General features: G+C 48.5%; 1 protein-coding gene across 1 annotated transcript; it reads right to left on the bottom strand.

Annotated features, from left to right (window-relative positions):
* Positions 1–15,611: 15,611 nt before the first annotated feature.
* On the bottom strand, positions 15,612–16,959 carry C1QL2 (complement C1q like 2; the record flags this gene model as incomplete). Its single annotated transcript, XM_083865837.1, has 2 exons — positions 16,207–16,959; positions 15,612–15,791 (listed from the first exon to the last, which is right to left on the bottom strand). Exons 1-2 carry the CDS (start codon positions 16,843–16,845, stop codon positions 15,612–15,614), a joined length of 819 nt encoding a protein of 272 aa, XP_083721963.1. The 5' UTR covers positions 16,846–16,959.
* Between the last annotated feature and the right edge of the window lie 200 nt (positions 16,960–17,159).

The raw sequence follows: 17,159 nt of genomic DNA, 5'->3' as shown, positions 1-17,159 counted from the left end.
ATGTCTCTTACAAAGCCTTTAAAGCTGGATCTTGGCTTCATGTCTCATTCTACTACCACAGACTTAAGCACCCTTTCCCTTCCATGCCTCTCACCTCTGTCCTATGCAAAAGCTAGGACAGACTCAGCTACAGACTCAGCTTCCCTTCAAACCACCGTGCTCCCAAAAGAGCTCTGTGCCCCACAGGCAGCCCCCCACACAGTCTCTAAAAAGGGACACAGTGACATTCCCACAGCCGTGTTTGGGCTTGCTCATTCCAGCTGAAGCTTTTTAAACACGTGTCAACGTGCTCTGTAAATATTGAAGCAAAGCTCCAAGGCAGGGAGGCACATCCCCTGCAGCCACAGGGCTGTGATGCAATGAGCTCACCAGACCACCTCACCTGGCATCCTAACAGCATGCCTTAATTCACAACACCGCCAAGAACACAAAGAAACCACCATGGTAATGGCAAAGGCACAGTTAAACCACCTCCAGGCTCCTGTCCTGCTACCGTCAGGAGCCATCAAGCCAGTCCTAACTCTGGCCGGCATCTCCAGCACTGCCGCTGGGAACAGAGGCTTTTTTCCCTCCTGTCTCCGCAGGCAAGGACAGCGCTCCCCCAGCACCAAGGGTACTGCTGCCACATCAGCCGGCTGACTGCTGGACAGATCCCGCGTTTTCCCCATCCCACCTCCTGCAGAGTCCCTGCGGCAGAAACCTGCAGAACAAGAGGCCAGGTGACATCAGGGGGGTGCCTCTTGTTCTGCAGGGGCTCTGCAGAAGGTTGGATGAGGAAAACACAATGATCCTACGGAGGAATTGCTCATTTCTTCGAGGCTGGGAAAATAATGAGCATAACCCTGCCAAAGCTCGTTGTCCCAAATTCTGCAAGGTCCCAGCAGGTCAGCACCAGTGCAGCACCCCAGCAGTGCACAGGGGATGGGCACCAAAAGGGCTGGACTCCTGTTCCTTGCTGGAGCAAAAAGGCAGGCTTCAATATGTTTGCAGTAAGCTGCCAGCACTTCCACAAGGTGTTTAGCCATTTTGAGTCTTTCCAGGAGCTTACAGTGCTGTAGGTAAACTTTTCTTTCCTCGTTTTTGGCTTGAAATTGAATTCTAGAGGCTTATGCACATTCTCATCAGATACTCTCCTCGAAAATGCTCAAAGAGTTCCCTGTGATTAAGGTGGAGCAATTTAACAGCTTTGACAAGCTGGGCAGGGAGGCAGCTGCCCCTTCAGCTGGGAGTTTCTTCTTCACACCTGATGGGCAGTAACCATGTGCAAATCCTGTCATTGCTGTAACAATTTGAAGTCTGGCTCCAAGGGGCTCCAGTGGCTCAGGCCTTGAGGAAACCACCTTCCTGGAGGTTCAAGCTAACACATTTGCCCCACCCATGAGGGGTGAACTCCCAGCTGATGGGACAGTTGCTTTCTAGAGCACCCTGGTTCAGTCGCTCACAGTTGCCAAGCCCTGAGCTCCACCCGGCAGCTGCACCTCAACCATCAGCTCCAGTATCCTCGCCATGACAGTGAGAGCAGCTTCAGGTTTCAGGTTTTGGCTGCTCTTTGCCAGGTGCCAACCCGCATCAGGAGAGGAACATGGCTGGTGAGTGAAGGTGCCAGCTGCCCTCTGTCACCCTGCCCTGATGGAGGCAGAGCAAGGGGTGAGTTACACCCATCAGGACAGGGAAGGAGAGCAGAAGGCACCAGCTTGAAACTCTCTGACATCCTTGCACAAGCACAACACACTTCTGGACCCACAGCCAACACACCCTCAATGCTCACTGTGCAAATAACAGTGCTGGAAAGTACATGCCACAGCTGTTTGTTTTCTCTGGCAGTCAGATGATAGCATGATCCACTAAAAACTATCTTCTAAATGTGTACGTCTCATTTAAACTACCTGGGGGTGTTTAATTATGGCTTAGCTCTAGCACACACTACTGCTGCTGCATCTTATTTTATATAAGTGCCTGGGTGAACCCCAAGGCTCTGTGCCCGCTCCCGCACTACACCACTGGGATTACATAGGGATGTACATAAAGGATATTTACAGTGCCCTCTGCCTTCCCCTGCTCTCTCTAGAATATAACAGTGCTTAGCATCATTTATTCTGTATATTTTTTATCATCACCTTATCAGCTTCTCTGGTGGTGGAGAGGTAATTTGCATTTAGCAGCTCCCCTTGAAGAGAAAGCAAAAATTAACATTCAGGTGTAGGTACAACAAGAAGTAGGAGATAATATAACTCTTTGCTCTCACACTGACCATGCATCATTCCTCCACAAGTTTTTGTCCACTAAGCTTTGGCAGAGGCAGCATGAAGATTTCCTCTGATACAGCAGCTGGGGGCAAAACCATTAAGCCCAGTCTGTGTGTGCACAAACCACTATACAAGCAAGCCTGGTGGGTGTCTGCATCAGCAGGTAATGCTTGATGCACTCTTCTTCCCCATCCCCATGTATGTTCATCAGTGTTCCTTACACACAGAACACTATTTGCTTTGCACTCTGATTTTTTTGCAGGTCACAGACCCTCACAGCTCTAATCTCTCCAGATAACACTGCTTTGCCTCAATTTTGATATGTTTTTTATTTCTCTGATTTCTAGATTATATCAAGGATGAAATTACATCTGAGAGATACCCTTCATGAAGTGCAACTGCTGAATATAGGGGCAGGGTTTTTCTGGTTTAGTTTAATTGGTGAGAAACCTACTAGGAATATTTTTAAAAGGCTTTACCCTCAGGGTTGTTATTAGCAGACATTTCCTCACTCTGCACCAAAATTTGAGAATCAGAAGGCTAAAAGAACCATGTCAAACCATTCTCTTTTTTCTCCCTCCTTCCTCCATGCAATGTGGAACAGGCTAATGTTGATTTGCATTAAAATCATTTTAATCAGCAGACCACACAGACCCCTTTTGAAGAAGGTGGGAGTTCTGCCAAGGTTTCACCCTCTCTGAAGCACAGCCTCACTTTCTCACCCTGTGGCTACATGGACTCCCACTGCCTGCACAGGCTAAAATAAAATTGTCCCATGGAGATCCCACCCCTGTGGCTGCTCCCAGGTGGCACAGACTGCACCAAAACATGCAAATTGGCAGTGTGGTTATTTAATGCTGAAGACACTGTCACTTCTCTATTCCAGACACGTGTTTTTCAGAGGCCCTGCAGTACTTGCAGAGAAAGGGTTTGGTCATCTGCACCAAAGCATGGACTGCAGCACAGGGGCCCCAAACACAGAGCAAAGTGACCTGTATTGCCCTCTGGGTCCATGCTTAGAGATTCCCTTTTCTCCACGGGAGCTGAAAGGGGTGAGCATAAGAAAGGTGGGAAAGCCCAGAGGGAGCAGCTGTGTCCCACCAGACTGAAGAAGGGACCCAGCCAAGGAGGTGATGGGATGACAGCACAGATAGAGAGGAAGAGGAACTGCTGTGCACAGCACAGATCACTCATCACTGGAGGATGTGTTGTGGACACCAGCCTTGCACGTGGTTTGGGAAGCAGATGAACTCATGGAGGAAACAATGCAAAGTCACCACATCAGGCTCAGCAGGTCCCAGCCAGGTCCCAGCAAGATGAGATCAAGCAATATTGGAAATACAACATTTAGCTTGTGGTCTGGGTGCTGGCAGTGAACTGGGCACCCCTGCTCCAGCCACGTTTCCACAGACACCAAAGCACAGAGGACAAAGTGTGCACTGAGGAGGTGAGAAGTGTAATCCCACCAAAGAAGGGCGATTTGTCTTCCTAGAGACACATATGGGTCATGGTCTATTTCAGTTACAGAGGTGGAAAGTCACAGAATCACAGAACAGTTAGGGTTGGAAGGGACCACTGGAGGTTATCCTGTCCAACCTCCCTGCTCAGGCAGGGTCCCCTAAAACACATTACTCAGGATTGTGTTCCAGCAGCCTTTGAATAAAGTCCAGATAACTCCATGAGTCACCAATAGCTCTACAGCCCTGCATGCTGCCATCACCAAAATAAATGCAGTCCCTGTGAGCCAGAGGCAAGACAGGACAACACCCCAGAGAGAGGCTGGAGGAGGAACCCTCCATTGGGCACAAAAAGCAGGCATGGCTGGAGACTGCTTTTACACCTGTACTCTGCTGGCATATTGCAACCCAATTGGCCTTGAAGTATAGTCCAAGCTACCCTGCTAATGCCACATTTTAATCAGTGTTACTATTGGGCTGCACAGATGAGCTGCCCACAGGTCAGTCCAGCCTGGTATTGGTGACTGCAAGTGACACCAGACCTGAGGTGTGCAGGAGCAGGGAAATCTGCCTCGCTATTTCCCTGTGCCAAGTCTAACTCCATCTCTCTGTTGATCACTTTATTGACACAACTGGGAAGTTCACAAATCCAATCAAACAGTGAGGAAGAGCTAAATATTACAAAACTACCAGATGAGTAACAGAGAAGAGGAAAAATAAACTTTTTTTTTTTTTTAATTTAAGCCCAGAATCAATCTGGGAGGGATATGTAATAAATATATTAAGCAGATGTATGTATAGTGTATAGTTCTGCAGTACCTCCGCTGGCTTTATCCGACATGAATTTCTAATGCAATTGAATCTGATTTCACTTCCCAATGATCTCATCTCAGCAACTATAACACGTCCCACCGCTGCCCCACCTGTGATGCCGGCCCAGCCAAGCACCAGGGCAGCGGTGGCCGATGGCAGCACATCCTCCTGCAACGACGGGCTCAGCCCTGCGGGGCGCCGGGACCTGCCCCCGGCTGCGAGGGATGCGGGAGGGACTGGGGTCTGGCGGCGGCTGATGCATCACAGGAGTCACTGTTTGTGACTCTCAATGAAGGGTGAGTCAGCACCGCCACTGTAAACCCCGTCCTGCGGAGGATTAAATAGAGCACCGCGGGCCCGGGATGGAAACAAGGGTAGTCAGATCCTTGGGAGGGAAGTCGAAGCAAACTCAAGCTGAGACTTGAAAAAGAGTGAATGTTTTTACAGTGGAGTTTTGTATTTTCTTTTGGAAAAATATTATCGGTTTTTTTTCCATTAGTTAATCTGAGCAGATAGGAGGGGAAAACAAAAAAATCCACAAGCAGGATACCCAGACTGTGCCATCCCCTTTCCTTTTACATCTCCAAGTTTTCCTTCAGTGAACATTATATTTTCTACATGTAGGATTGACACTCCTGGAAGTGCATCTGGACTCAAAGAGGAGAGTTCAGAAAGCTCCCACAAAGCCAGAGATGCTGGACAAAGGGGCTACAAGAACAGGAAAATTAAGTGTGCAGGGATACAGAGCTTTGAGATAAACCTCTGCATCACTCACACAGTCACCAGTGGCAACTTACATAGGAAAATACATCAGGTTATGCTTGTTGTTCTTTAACACATAATCTGTGGATTATACAGATTAAAAAAAAAAAAAAGTAAAAAATTCAGAGGCATTCTCACTTGGTGCAGGACACTATGGGGAAAACACTGAGTATGGTGAAAACACTGAGTGTTCAGTCTTGCTTGGGGTGAAAGGAGCTGTGTGCTGGTGCATCAGGTATGTACACACAGCACTCCTGGAGCTCAGAGGTATTTAAGTTTCTCTAATTCATGAACTTCAAAGGCACCTGAGTGTTAGATGCTGAACAGCAGGTCCATATTTCCATCTTCTTACCATAGATGCAAAAAATAACGTGTTCAGATGCAGAAACAATGTGCTCAGATTTGTGGAAGCGATGCCAAAAGAGCACCTGGTGTAGTGAGAACACCTTTGCACAGTCATTCAGAAGGACTTGAGGGGATCCTGGACATCACGAGTTCTGGCAGTCTGGAGTTATGATAACAGAGCTTAGCTCTAGGAGCTCTAGGAACTCACTCCCTGCAACAGTCCTTCCACCAGCATCACCTTGCCCACACACCATCACCTCATGCACCTCCACCTGCCCTTCCAAAGTGGACCTAACAGAGATGGAGTCATTCTGGTGTGCAGAGAGAGCACAGAAACACACCAAACTTCATTTTTCGAGGGCTCTATTACTGGTAAGCAGATGGGTGTATATATCTCTTCAGATCCACAGAGAAAGGAAAGGTGATGGAAAATCAATAGTGCATATGGTCTGAGGAGTCTGGCTCGGCTCCCCACCCCAACACAGGTTCCAGCCAGGTCTGATGGATGTCTGGTGCACTCTTAGAGCCCTTCTGTGCCAGAGACCCACAGCCTTCCCACCCAACCTGCTTCCACGCCTCACCATCCAAAAATTTCCCTTTCTGTTTGACCTTGCTACTACATCTCAAGGCCTTCACACTTCCCTATCCAAAATTATCTCAATAACATGTTTCCCTTCCTCTCTTGCCCTTAAGGACCATCTCTTCTGAATTTCCAGCACATGTCCATGCCATGGACTGCCTCCAGGTAGAAGTAACTTGCATCTCTCTAATTCTCTCCTGGTATTTTTTACATCTATTTCCTCTATTTTGTCAAAGCCACTTTGAGGTTAATCCTTTTCTCTGCCTTTATGCGATCTGCAAATTTAACAGACAGGTCTTCTGCTTAATGAGTCCCAGCACTAACGATGGCACTGACCAGAGCAGAGCACAGGACACACTTTGGAACTGTCCCTCACAACACTGTTCCTCCTGGCAATCCATGACTGGTCTCCTGGTACAATACCCAGCAGGATTTGAATTCACTGTATTCAACCAAATCATATGATCAATATTTAGGATATTTCCACAGTTGTTTTGGATGTCATTTGCTACAATTGCAGATAGTTTCCTTATTCATGAGGAATTAAAGAGAGAAAGGAAGAAGACAGATTCACATCTGTTAAATCCACGGTTTTCTCTGCATTACCTGATGCCAACTCTGATGCCTGCCTAAGGAATTGCCACCCACAGTGAAGCCTGCAGGGAAACACATGGGAAATCACCAGGCCACTCTGCCCATAGAAGACTTGCCCTTGTATTTGTGCCTTGTAGAAAGGTCTGAGGGCAGAACTGGACCTCATTTTGCAGACAGAGGTGATTGCTCAATCCTACCCCAAAATCATATTTCTCCTCTCACTTCACTCCCTCCCACCACCAGTTTGTAAGAGCTAAGACAAATTTTTAAAAGTAATTTCTGCCATTGTCCACACTTCCATTTGACAGCACAATTAATGGAATTTTTTTAGGCCAGAGGGGACTGCTACCTTCACCTCATTTGACCTTCTTAAGCAATTCAGGCTCCCATATTTCACTTGGAGATTTCCAGAAGTGAACCAAGTGATAAACACATAGAGATACCTCAAAAAAATCCCTGCCCACCTGACAAGTTTGCTTTTCTATTGCTTGGAGTAAGTAGTTTGAGAAATCTAGTATGAAGAGCAAGCTCCATTTTTCAATTTAAAGTCTGCTGAAGTACAGAGGTTTCCGGTGGCTACAAGCTGGCATAAATTGATTCCCCAAGCATCTTTCTTACACGAAACAAACTGCTTCCCATTTAAGACCCATCTAGAAAGCAAAGCTTGGCAGCCCTATTAGTCCACTAATAGAAAAGAAAAAGCAAAAGGACAGCTTGTGGTTAGGTGGGTAGTTAGTGCACTAACTCAGAAGAAAATTAGCTTGGACAAGCTATCAAGAATTCTGCTTTATCGTTGTGCCTGAAATCAGACATTCTATCTTTGAAATTAGAGATAGCATCCTGTGTATTGTTCATCTTCCATTCTCTAAAGCTGTCATACAGCCTCTGCATATATGGGGATCAAATGTATCTACAATTGCTTCAGTTTTACCCTCACTGCCTTCTTTTTTTTCTTTCTTTTTTTTTTTTTTTTTTCCTTTGGAAGGGTGGCAGTGGGAACAGGAAGAGCAAATCAGAATTGCAGTTATCAGAAAACACCAACCACAAATTAATTCAACAACTGTGTATTTGATTTGTGGTGTTCTGAACTAAAAGCACATCCATGCCATGCTCTGCTCCAGAGGCTGCACATATCAATACAGAGGTTTATTGATTATGCCAAGACCAAATTGAATAATTTCCTGAGAACTGAAAACAACAACAAAATGATCACCACCACAAAACCACAGCCCAAGATTAAGCTTAACTTGGCTCCTACTTCACCAAAGCCACTGAGCACCTGCCCACCCACTTCAATGGGATCAGACCAACCCTGTGAAGAATATCAACTCTACCACCCCCTTTTCTAGAGCCCTTCCACCCTGAGAGCAGAGCTGCTGCAGACCTGGGGGCACAAAGGGGTCCAAATGTAAGAAAAAACAGCAACAAAGCCTCATGTAGGCAGCCCTCTCAATTTAATATTCTGAGACTAAGAGCCAATCATTCCTTACAGTGTCCTCCTGATTTTTCTTCTTTAGGGAAGGATGCTGAAAAATACAGGGGCAGAACTTATTCTGATGCTGCAAAAGGCAGTTCTAGGCAGAGAGTCACTGCAGGGTTCAATGGTCAAGGACTCTTGTTCTGTTCTAGGATGCCAAAACAATGTTCCCTGGGAAGAGAGAAAGTGTTCCATCTCTCAGAAGCCTTCCTGTCCTGCCTCCATTCTCATAGCTTGGAACAAACCTTGAGGAAAGATTATTTAGATTGGCCCACCAGATGCAAATTAAAGCTAAGGGAGCTTTAAAGAACTGCCTTGTTTTGATCCAAATACACATTTCCTTTAAGATCTGTTTCTGTTTGCATCAGTTTCAGCCTTTTTTTTTTTTAGGATCAGGTGGAACATCCTTTTTTTTTTTTTTTTTCCCCACTGTAATTCTGAAAGCAATATAAAGTGCAAATAGCCCCTGAGACACAGCATATGCTCAGCAGAGACACATTTCTGTGTGGTCTTCCTACCCCCTCCACTGACAGCCAAGCTTTTGGAAGAACCTGGTGGAGTGCTGTGACTCACCCAGCCTGTAACAGTTTAACTGGGATCACAGCAGGATTCTTACTATGCACAGCAGTGTCTTTTGGATGTTTCACAGGGTACGCCGTCAATATGTAATAACACTGCATCGTGAATTATGGAGTTGCTGGAATCAATGGGATTTTGCATATTAATTGCAAACACACCCAAAAAGACAAAGGAATTTATTGGCTTAATTAGTGTTTCAGCTCTAATAGTATTCAGGCTTCATTCTCACACAACTTGATAAATAGCAGCAGTGTTACTCCTCAAGGATGCTTTGCCTTTTGAGAAGGGAAGCTGAAGTTTACGATCCAAGCTCTCTCAGCTGCAGAGATACACTCAGCAGGGGCTTGGAGGAGCTGAGCTTCCAAGGCATTTGACACCTCTCTTTCGGCAAAAGGAGCTGCCCTGCCCTCTCAGGGTGTTCTTTCTGAAAAGCATTTACATAGTGACACTTACTGGGCAGAAAAAAAAAATAGACCTGAACCATTTCCACCTCTAGGGTACAAAAACTGAGATTCATTTTACATCCCCAAACACTACTTAACCAGTTGTCACACTGGCAATCCGAGGGAAGATACACATAATGTACTTGACGATAGATTCTGACTCCAGTGTGAAAAAACACTAAGTGTGAAAAGAATCAGATAAGTGTACCTGGAAGCAAACTTTGGCCCTCGGGCTCCCAGCTCCTAAGCAGCACAGCTCCATGAGAAATAAGGTGCTGGAAGAAGGGGAAGCAAATGTCAAGAATTCAACTGTATACCAAAACAAAACAGAGAGATCCACCTGGATCTGATCTCCATCACCCCCAGCATTCACATGCTGCAGCACAGCATGACTGACACAAAGCTTCAGGAACAGCGTGACAATAATGAGGGAAGAGCAAGACACCACCTGAAAAGCAGCTTCCTCCCCAAGGACTTAAAACATTTTTTGCATTATCATACCACCGAAATTGCACCTTAGAGCTAAGATCCGACAAAGAATCATTGTTCATAAAGCCTGTGCTCACATCTTCAAACAAGTTATTCTCCTGGGCATTCCTCCCTCCCATTCTCAGCAGCAGATCTCTCCTCTTTGGGATGGGGATCACAACACAACACTTAAGTGATAAACAATTTGTTGACAAAGAGAAATGTCACCAAGAAAACATTTCAGCTGCATTCAAGACTGGGGCTGGATACATTTTTTGTTTGTTTTTCTAGACATGATCTGGCAGCTGCAAGCAAAACGAAGAGCCAGGATCATGTGGATGTGCCCTCGCTGGGAGGAGCACAGTCAAAGGCTGCAGGCAAGCCATGCTCTCTGTGTCACCGTGCTCACAGAGCACTGGAGGAAATAATCCTGCATTAATAGGGCAGCAGATCATAGAGATCAAACAGGCCTTTTCTGCTTCTACCCTAGTTTGTGCCAAAAAAGCCCAAAATGGGAGCAAATGCACAGAGAGAGGGATATGCCACGAGTCCCCGTGAAGAAAATTTACTCCCATTTATCAGGATATAGAGAGAGCTGTGCCACACAGCTGAATGGTTAATTTAGGCTATTTTATAATTGGAAGGACTCAAATTGTGGGCATTTGTGGCATTTTCTGCAAGGAAACAGGATCATCACTCATAGCTCCCTCTGAATTATGCTCTGCAAAACCTTGAGACATCCTGCTGAGCACTCTGTGGCAGGAGCCAGGACACGACAGCGGCTTGGCACCCTTCAAATTTTCACCTGAAACTACCAGCTCTGAAGGCTTCAGCCTGAAATGCAGGGGAGAAAGAAGGGGAATTCCAATGTATGTTCAAGCCTAGAACACCAAGTCCTACCCCAGCCTCAGCCTGTCACCTACCCAGGAGGAAATGTCCCTTCCCCTGGGGAACAAGCCTTGCCCTTTACTGGCCTCTTATAACTTACCATTGAGGCATCAACAAACTAGTCCTAAACAGAGAGAAATCAGGAGCTCAACCCCTTTAATGTCCCTGCTGCAATGCCCTCACAACCTTCAAAAACAAAGCTCATTCAAGAGCAAGTGGGCTCAAGAAAAAGTGAAGTATCTCCTCCACTGCTGCTGTGGCAGCTGCTCTGTGAACAAGAGATTCACCTCTGAACTGGCACGAGCTTGGTCTAGAGAAATGGGTCCCTGTTTGTGTGTTACCTGCAGTTTATAAACAAGCTGAACCTCTTTCTGCCATTAAATGTGAAACCAGCTGAGAGCAGGTTTCTCTCCCAAAACTGACAGGGTGTGCACACGGTAACAATTTACCTCCCTTGTCTGTAATTAATCTTCCAAGTCTCTGCATCATGTAGGCTTTCACAGTAAAAAGAACCAAACTTCTTGCAGCCTCAAAGTCAGCGAAGATTCAGTTAGTCTTTATTTTATTCTGACAGGTTTCTTTATCCCAGAGACAATACTAAGACACATGATTTTAACAGGATTTTTTTCCCAGAGTTCAGTCCAATCACAAAAAGGAAAAAAAAAAATAGCTTGTTACAAAAAAAAATGTATTTAACACAGATTTGAAATAGATTTATATGCCATTTTTCCTCTATTGTCACAAACCCCTTAATATAATTAGTCTGTGGCATAAACAGAAAAAGAACGCATGAGACCCACCAAAACCCATCCTCCATACTTTTTGAGTTCACAAATTAAACCTGTCCAGGCACTGTGAGCCACTGAAGGAGCCAAGCAAAGATCAACAAGCATTAAATCACCAAGAAAAATGCCCAGAGTGAGTTTCAAAAGCAGCAGGACAAAGACTAATGTGTGGTTCAATGCATGTGTGTAAAGACATGAGGCACAAAAAGCAACACATTGCTTTTCACACAGCAAAAGAGAAAGAGGAGAACCCAACACGGGGACAGTTCTTGCTGCTGCAAGACAGGGAGCCCCTGCCCCAGGCCCCGCTCCACAAGGGAATGAGTGTCAAGGAGGAATCTGCAAGCTGAGATATTGGAAAACACAGAGGCACCAGACTTGGCACAGGACACCCAACACCAGCTGCTCTGACAGCATGGATTCCTCAACTCTGTACCCTGGCTGGAGAAAACTCAGCACCAGCAGCTCATCCTCTTCACCCTAGACAAAGCAGGATTTCCTCACTCATCTCCCTAGAGACTTGCCAGGAGTTTCCCAAGCCAATGAAAGTCAAAACAGAAGAAAACAAGTGACCAGCCACAAATCCACTCGCTTGCAGGAGAGCAGAGTAATCTGAATACCCTTCTCAGAACAACTACAGACCAGGGGTGGCTGCCAACCCCTCAGGGCTTTCAGCAGCATCCCCATTTCCCCTTTCACGATGTCTGTGTGTTTCAACATCTCCCTGCCCACCTCTCCTCCAGGGATCCTTTCCATAGCCAGTACTGACTAGGCATAGGTGAAGGTGAACACTGGTGGCAGTGTCTAAGTTACTTTGACAGCATGAACACCTGTCTTTTGTTTGTTTGTTTCTTTTATTATTAAGTTTTGTGTTATGATTTTAACTTAAGCACATGGCTGGGCGCAGAAACAGAGAGCACCTTTTGTCCAAAACTCCAATCTCCCACTCCTTTCTGGGGGTTTTCCCTATTCACATCACACCTGATCATGTCCCAATTCTTCAAAGCATTTGCTTAAATCATCAAGTAAATAACACCTCTGGGGGTTCAGACCTCCAGAGCAGACACAGGCTAATTTTTGGGATGCAGTATCATTTGGGAAAGGTAGTCCCAGAGAAAGCTGAAGTCAGTCCCTTGAGTACACTTTAATTCTCCTCTGCCCATCCAAACCAGGGGACCAGAGTATCCCCCTTACAAACAATCCCTTCTCTTTATGACATGAAATGTGCAGAGCCCGCAGGCCATTCCCAAGGGCAGGAAGACTCAGTTGAAGTCCAGAGGGTTACAAGGCCACCTCAGGCTGTTTGCTGGACTGTATGTGACCCTGCTCTCACCCACAGCCACCAGCAGCACAGGGACCACCATCCCCACCCGCAGCGCTGCCTCTGCTTTTCTGGATAACTGCACCACTGAGCACTGAAGTTTTTCATCTCCCAATTGCTTTTCCCTGTGTTACTTCAGAAACAACCCACACACTGAGCTACCACCAAGATGACTGGGACAGAGGAGCCTGTCCAAGCATCACAAGATGCTGGGTGAGAGCCATCAACCCCCCACAGAGGCAATCTCAGAAGACCCTGCAATGAGGAGAGGAAACAAAAAAGCCTGTGAGCAGCTGAGGGAGACGTTCATTCTATCGATTGTGTAAACTGTCAGTGGAGTGGCAATGAGCAATTTTTTTTTTCTATCCTGGGGAATAATCCAGCCTGATAATTAGTACATAAGAGATAAGTGGAAAATGAGACATCTAGCGAGGGTGGTTCAAGCCTCCTCATGACATTGATAATGTGCAGATACATAGATCACTGTCGGGGCAAACTGCCACTGTGAGCCTGTGTCTTCCCATTGCCTCATCAATCCATCATCCGCTTAGCTCCTGACACCTTGGCAGGCACACACCACCAGCCCTGCATTTGAATTGAGAGGAGCAGGCTCCACCAGGGAATACAGATTTAAAAATCTAAGATTCAAATTTGTTTAAGTATTGTGAACAGCAATTCCCTTGCAAGGCATCTTCATTGCCCTTTTGCCAAGGGGGAACAGTTGGGTCTTTGTTAGAAGTACAAATTGCTTCTTAATGCAAAGGATAAAGCAGAGCCCAGGCACCTCCTTAGAATTCCTCCTGGCTCCTGCTAATGCTGCTGCATGTCAATTTTAATTTTTTGAAATTTAAACCAAGGGCTTTGTGTCTAAGCTCCATTTCATTGAAGGAGGGGGGAGGAATAGTCAGAAAGGATTACGAATCCGGTGGGAATTGAGGATCCATAGCAATTATACTTCATTTGGATGGTCTCAGACACTGGTTTTAATCATATTCTAAATAGTACAAATCGGCAAGACATAAGAGATTGATAAGTGTCTAACACGTGTACCTGGTTATGAACTCTTGCCTCCCTCAGCAGGGGATGTTTGAGGACGGGATGGAAGATTGCTGTCTCCCTTTGACCCCCCTCTTCCAGCCAATGAGAAGCCAGTACCCACTGAGGACTAGGCAGGAGACAGGAGTGACTGTAAGAACTTGGTCATCATGGAGCTGCCCCGAAGTGGGGCTGGAACAAGTCCACCTGACTGTGGCTCCCTTTCCTCCTGCAACATCAGGGCAGGGGCAAAGCTCCAGCCTTGGCAGAGCTGTCTCACACCAGCTCCTGTCTCTCTTATCTGTGAAGCTGCACTAATGCTGCAAAGGGCAGAGAGCTGATAGGGAGGTACGACCTTCAGGAGGGAAAAATGAAATGACAAGACAGCAAAATGAAAGTAAGTGCTTTTGTAAATCAATTTAGCTCTTTTAGCTTCAGCAGAGCAGTTCCCAATTCACCCAAACTGAGGAGGTTACCTACTGGGGTGATGATGAAAAATGCACCTTTTCTCCACCAAAGGCTCAGAACCACATGCACTACTGACACACCTGTGCATTTTGAAAAAAGACCAAGGGTGGCTGAGATTCACAGAGGCCCATCAGGAGAAAACTCTTCTAAATGGTCTGAATCCATCAGTCTTGAGCAAGCTTTCTCACCCAGCCTGTCTCAGGCACTGTGCAGACCCACCTCCAGTCAGGTGTGGTTTCCAACCCATACACACGCTGCAAGGGTTTAGTCAAACTCTCTCCCCTGCTGCCTTCTTAACATTTGTCAAGCATGTTACAGAAACATGGCTTTCCATAATCACTGATTAAACTGCTTTTCCTGTGCTTCACTAACCTCTGGATCAGGTTTTAACCCAGTAAATCTGTTTAGGGATTCACTCCACACCCTCACTTTCACCCCTTGATAACCGTGTGCCTTCTTTTCACAAAACTGTGAAAAGGTGAAGATTTTTTCTTCTCTCTCTCTACTTCTTCCCAGCCCCCTTGAACCATATACAAGACCTAGGCAAGGAACCCCATCCAACTTTAAATATTACTATAAAGCTAAGGGACTGAAGTGACCCCCTCCTTTACTTCCCACCCTCCTGTGGCACCACCACAGTGCTCCTTTGTAGCACTGGAAGAGACAGAAAGCAAGAAGGCATTGTCTAAAAACATAATTTAATGTGGTTTTTGGGTGACTGTGAAAGCAAGAAGGCATTGTCTAAAAACATAATTTAATGTGGTTTTTGGGTGACTGTGGTCAGTGACCAAATTCTTTTGCAGACAGAAACAGGTTTGACGTTAATGACACCATCATTCACACGAGCATTGCATTGCACAGAAAGAAAAGTTTACACTTGACCCCATACAAAGCAGCAGAGGAAAAAACAGTTATGATCCAGTCCCAATTCGTGAATAGTCGATCTGAAAATTCATCATCGTCATTAATACTTATTGATGAAAAAAACGTGACCTGTTCAAATTCCGTGTGTGACACAGTCCAAACTCTGGGCTCTTTTAAACCCTCCTGGAACCACTTGAGAATTCCAAGCTGCCAAGTTCCTCATGTGACACACGAAACATTCAGGCAGACAAAGGGAGAGTGGGGGTCAGAAGAAACGGGAGAGAGTAAGGAAGGGAGTTCACTTTGTTTCATTTCTATTTCGTTTCCACAAGGGTGAAAATAAAAACATACAAACTGATAATGAGGCTAAAGTGACCCGCTGAGACAGTGGACACCAGCAGGAACAGCAGTACGATGGGGTATGGAACTGCCAAACAGCCCCACGTGCATCAGTGGCGGGGCCAGGTGTGTCGTGTCACTTGTGTGTTAATCAGGGTATAAAAGAAAGCCAGAGAAAGTGCTGTACTTATTGTTGTTGCCTCCGTGTGCTTTGCCTCCGTCCAGCTTGACGTACACTTCGTCTCCGGAGTCCAGGTGCAGCACCACGCTGTTGCTGGCGTAGTCGTAGTTCTGGTCTGCGTCCTGGGCGATGGCACTGGCCCGCACCTGCCACACAGCACTGGGCACATCAGCCCCTGCCCCTCCGCCCAGCATCTCTGTTAGCCCCCCGAGTCACTCTTCTGCATCACTCCATCCCTCCACGTACCCCTTTTCCAGCCCCTCCATCAGTTCTCCCCAGCCCCTCCATCAATGCCCCGAGTCCCTCTTTCCCAACCCCTCCACTACTCCGTGTCCTCCCTCCCGTCCCTTTCCTCGCTTCTCCTTCTCCCCAGTGCGGCAGGAAAGTTCGCAAGTCGGGAATCTGTCGCGGCTCTAGAGGCGCACCCCCGCCCCGACGGCGGAAGGATGCTCCCGCCGGCTCTTTTCCCGGGAGCGGCGGCGGCGGGACGGGGACGGTGGGACGGGGACAATCGGGGGATCCCGGGCGGGGAGGATGCGCGGGGGGAGCGGCGGAACCCACCTGGCCGTTCTTGCAGAGGTCGGCCCACATGCTGGTGCCGTCGCCGCCGCGCATGAGGATGTGGTAGGTGAAGAAGTAGATGCCGCGCACCTGGCAGGTGAACTTGCCGCTGGTCGGGTCGTAGTGGTTGCCCAGGTTGGTCACCACGTCGTCGAACTTGAGGACCTCATAGCCCTCGTGGGGGCTCTTGAGCCCCACGTAGAAGGCGATGCGCGGCCCGCTGAAGGCGGCGCTCAGCCCGCCCGCCGCCTCGCCGCCCGCCGCCGCCCCGCCGCCGCTCCCGCCGCCGCCCGCGCCCGCCAGCGCCAGCCCGGGCAGCCCCGGCTTCCCCGCGTCCCCCCGCTCCCCCGGCGGGCCCCGCGGACCGGGCGGCCCCGGCTCTCCGGGCGGCCCGCGGGGGCCCGGCTTGCCCGGCCGGCCCGGCTCCCCCTTGGGTCCCTGCACGAAGGGCGGCGGGGGGTTGGCGCCCAGGTCCTGCAGGGCCTCCACGGCGGCGGTGCTGCCGGGCCCGGGCGGCCTCCCGCCGCTGTACGGGTCGCAGATCATGCGGCAGGTGCCCATCATCTCGTAGTGGGCGCCGGTGTCGGCGGGCGCTTGCAGCAGCAGCAGGGGCACGGCGACCAGCAGCGCGACGGCCATGGCCAGGGCGAGCCCGGCGGCGGCCAGCAGCCGCCTCCTCCGCTGCCAGAGCCGGGCGGCGGCGGCGAGCAGGTCCTCCTTGCCGTGCGAGGCAATGGTGGCGCGGGGGGCCGGCCGCTCCCTGCGGGGGACGGCAAGAAGAGGCGGTGAGACCCCGCCGCCGGCGCCTCCCCGCCCGGCCCCCGCCTCAGCCCGCCCGCCGGCCGGCCGGGAGCCCCGCCATGCCGAGAGCCGCCGAGAGCCGCCCCGCTCCGCTCCGCTCCGCTCCGCTCCGAGGGGACGCGGCGCCCCGTCCGCCCGGCGGGGCTGGGCGG

Source organism: Zosterops lateralis, assembly GCF_965231275.1.
Source record: "Zosterops lateralis genome assembly, chromosome: 7".
Classification (NCBI taxonomy): domain Eukaryota; kingdom Metazoa; phylum Chordata; class Aves; order Passeriformes; family Zosteropidae; genus Zosterops; species Zosterops lateralis.
The sequence above is the reverse complement of the archived record's forward strand: the minus strand, read 5'-3'. Positions and strand labels throughout refer to the sequence as shown.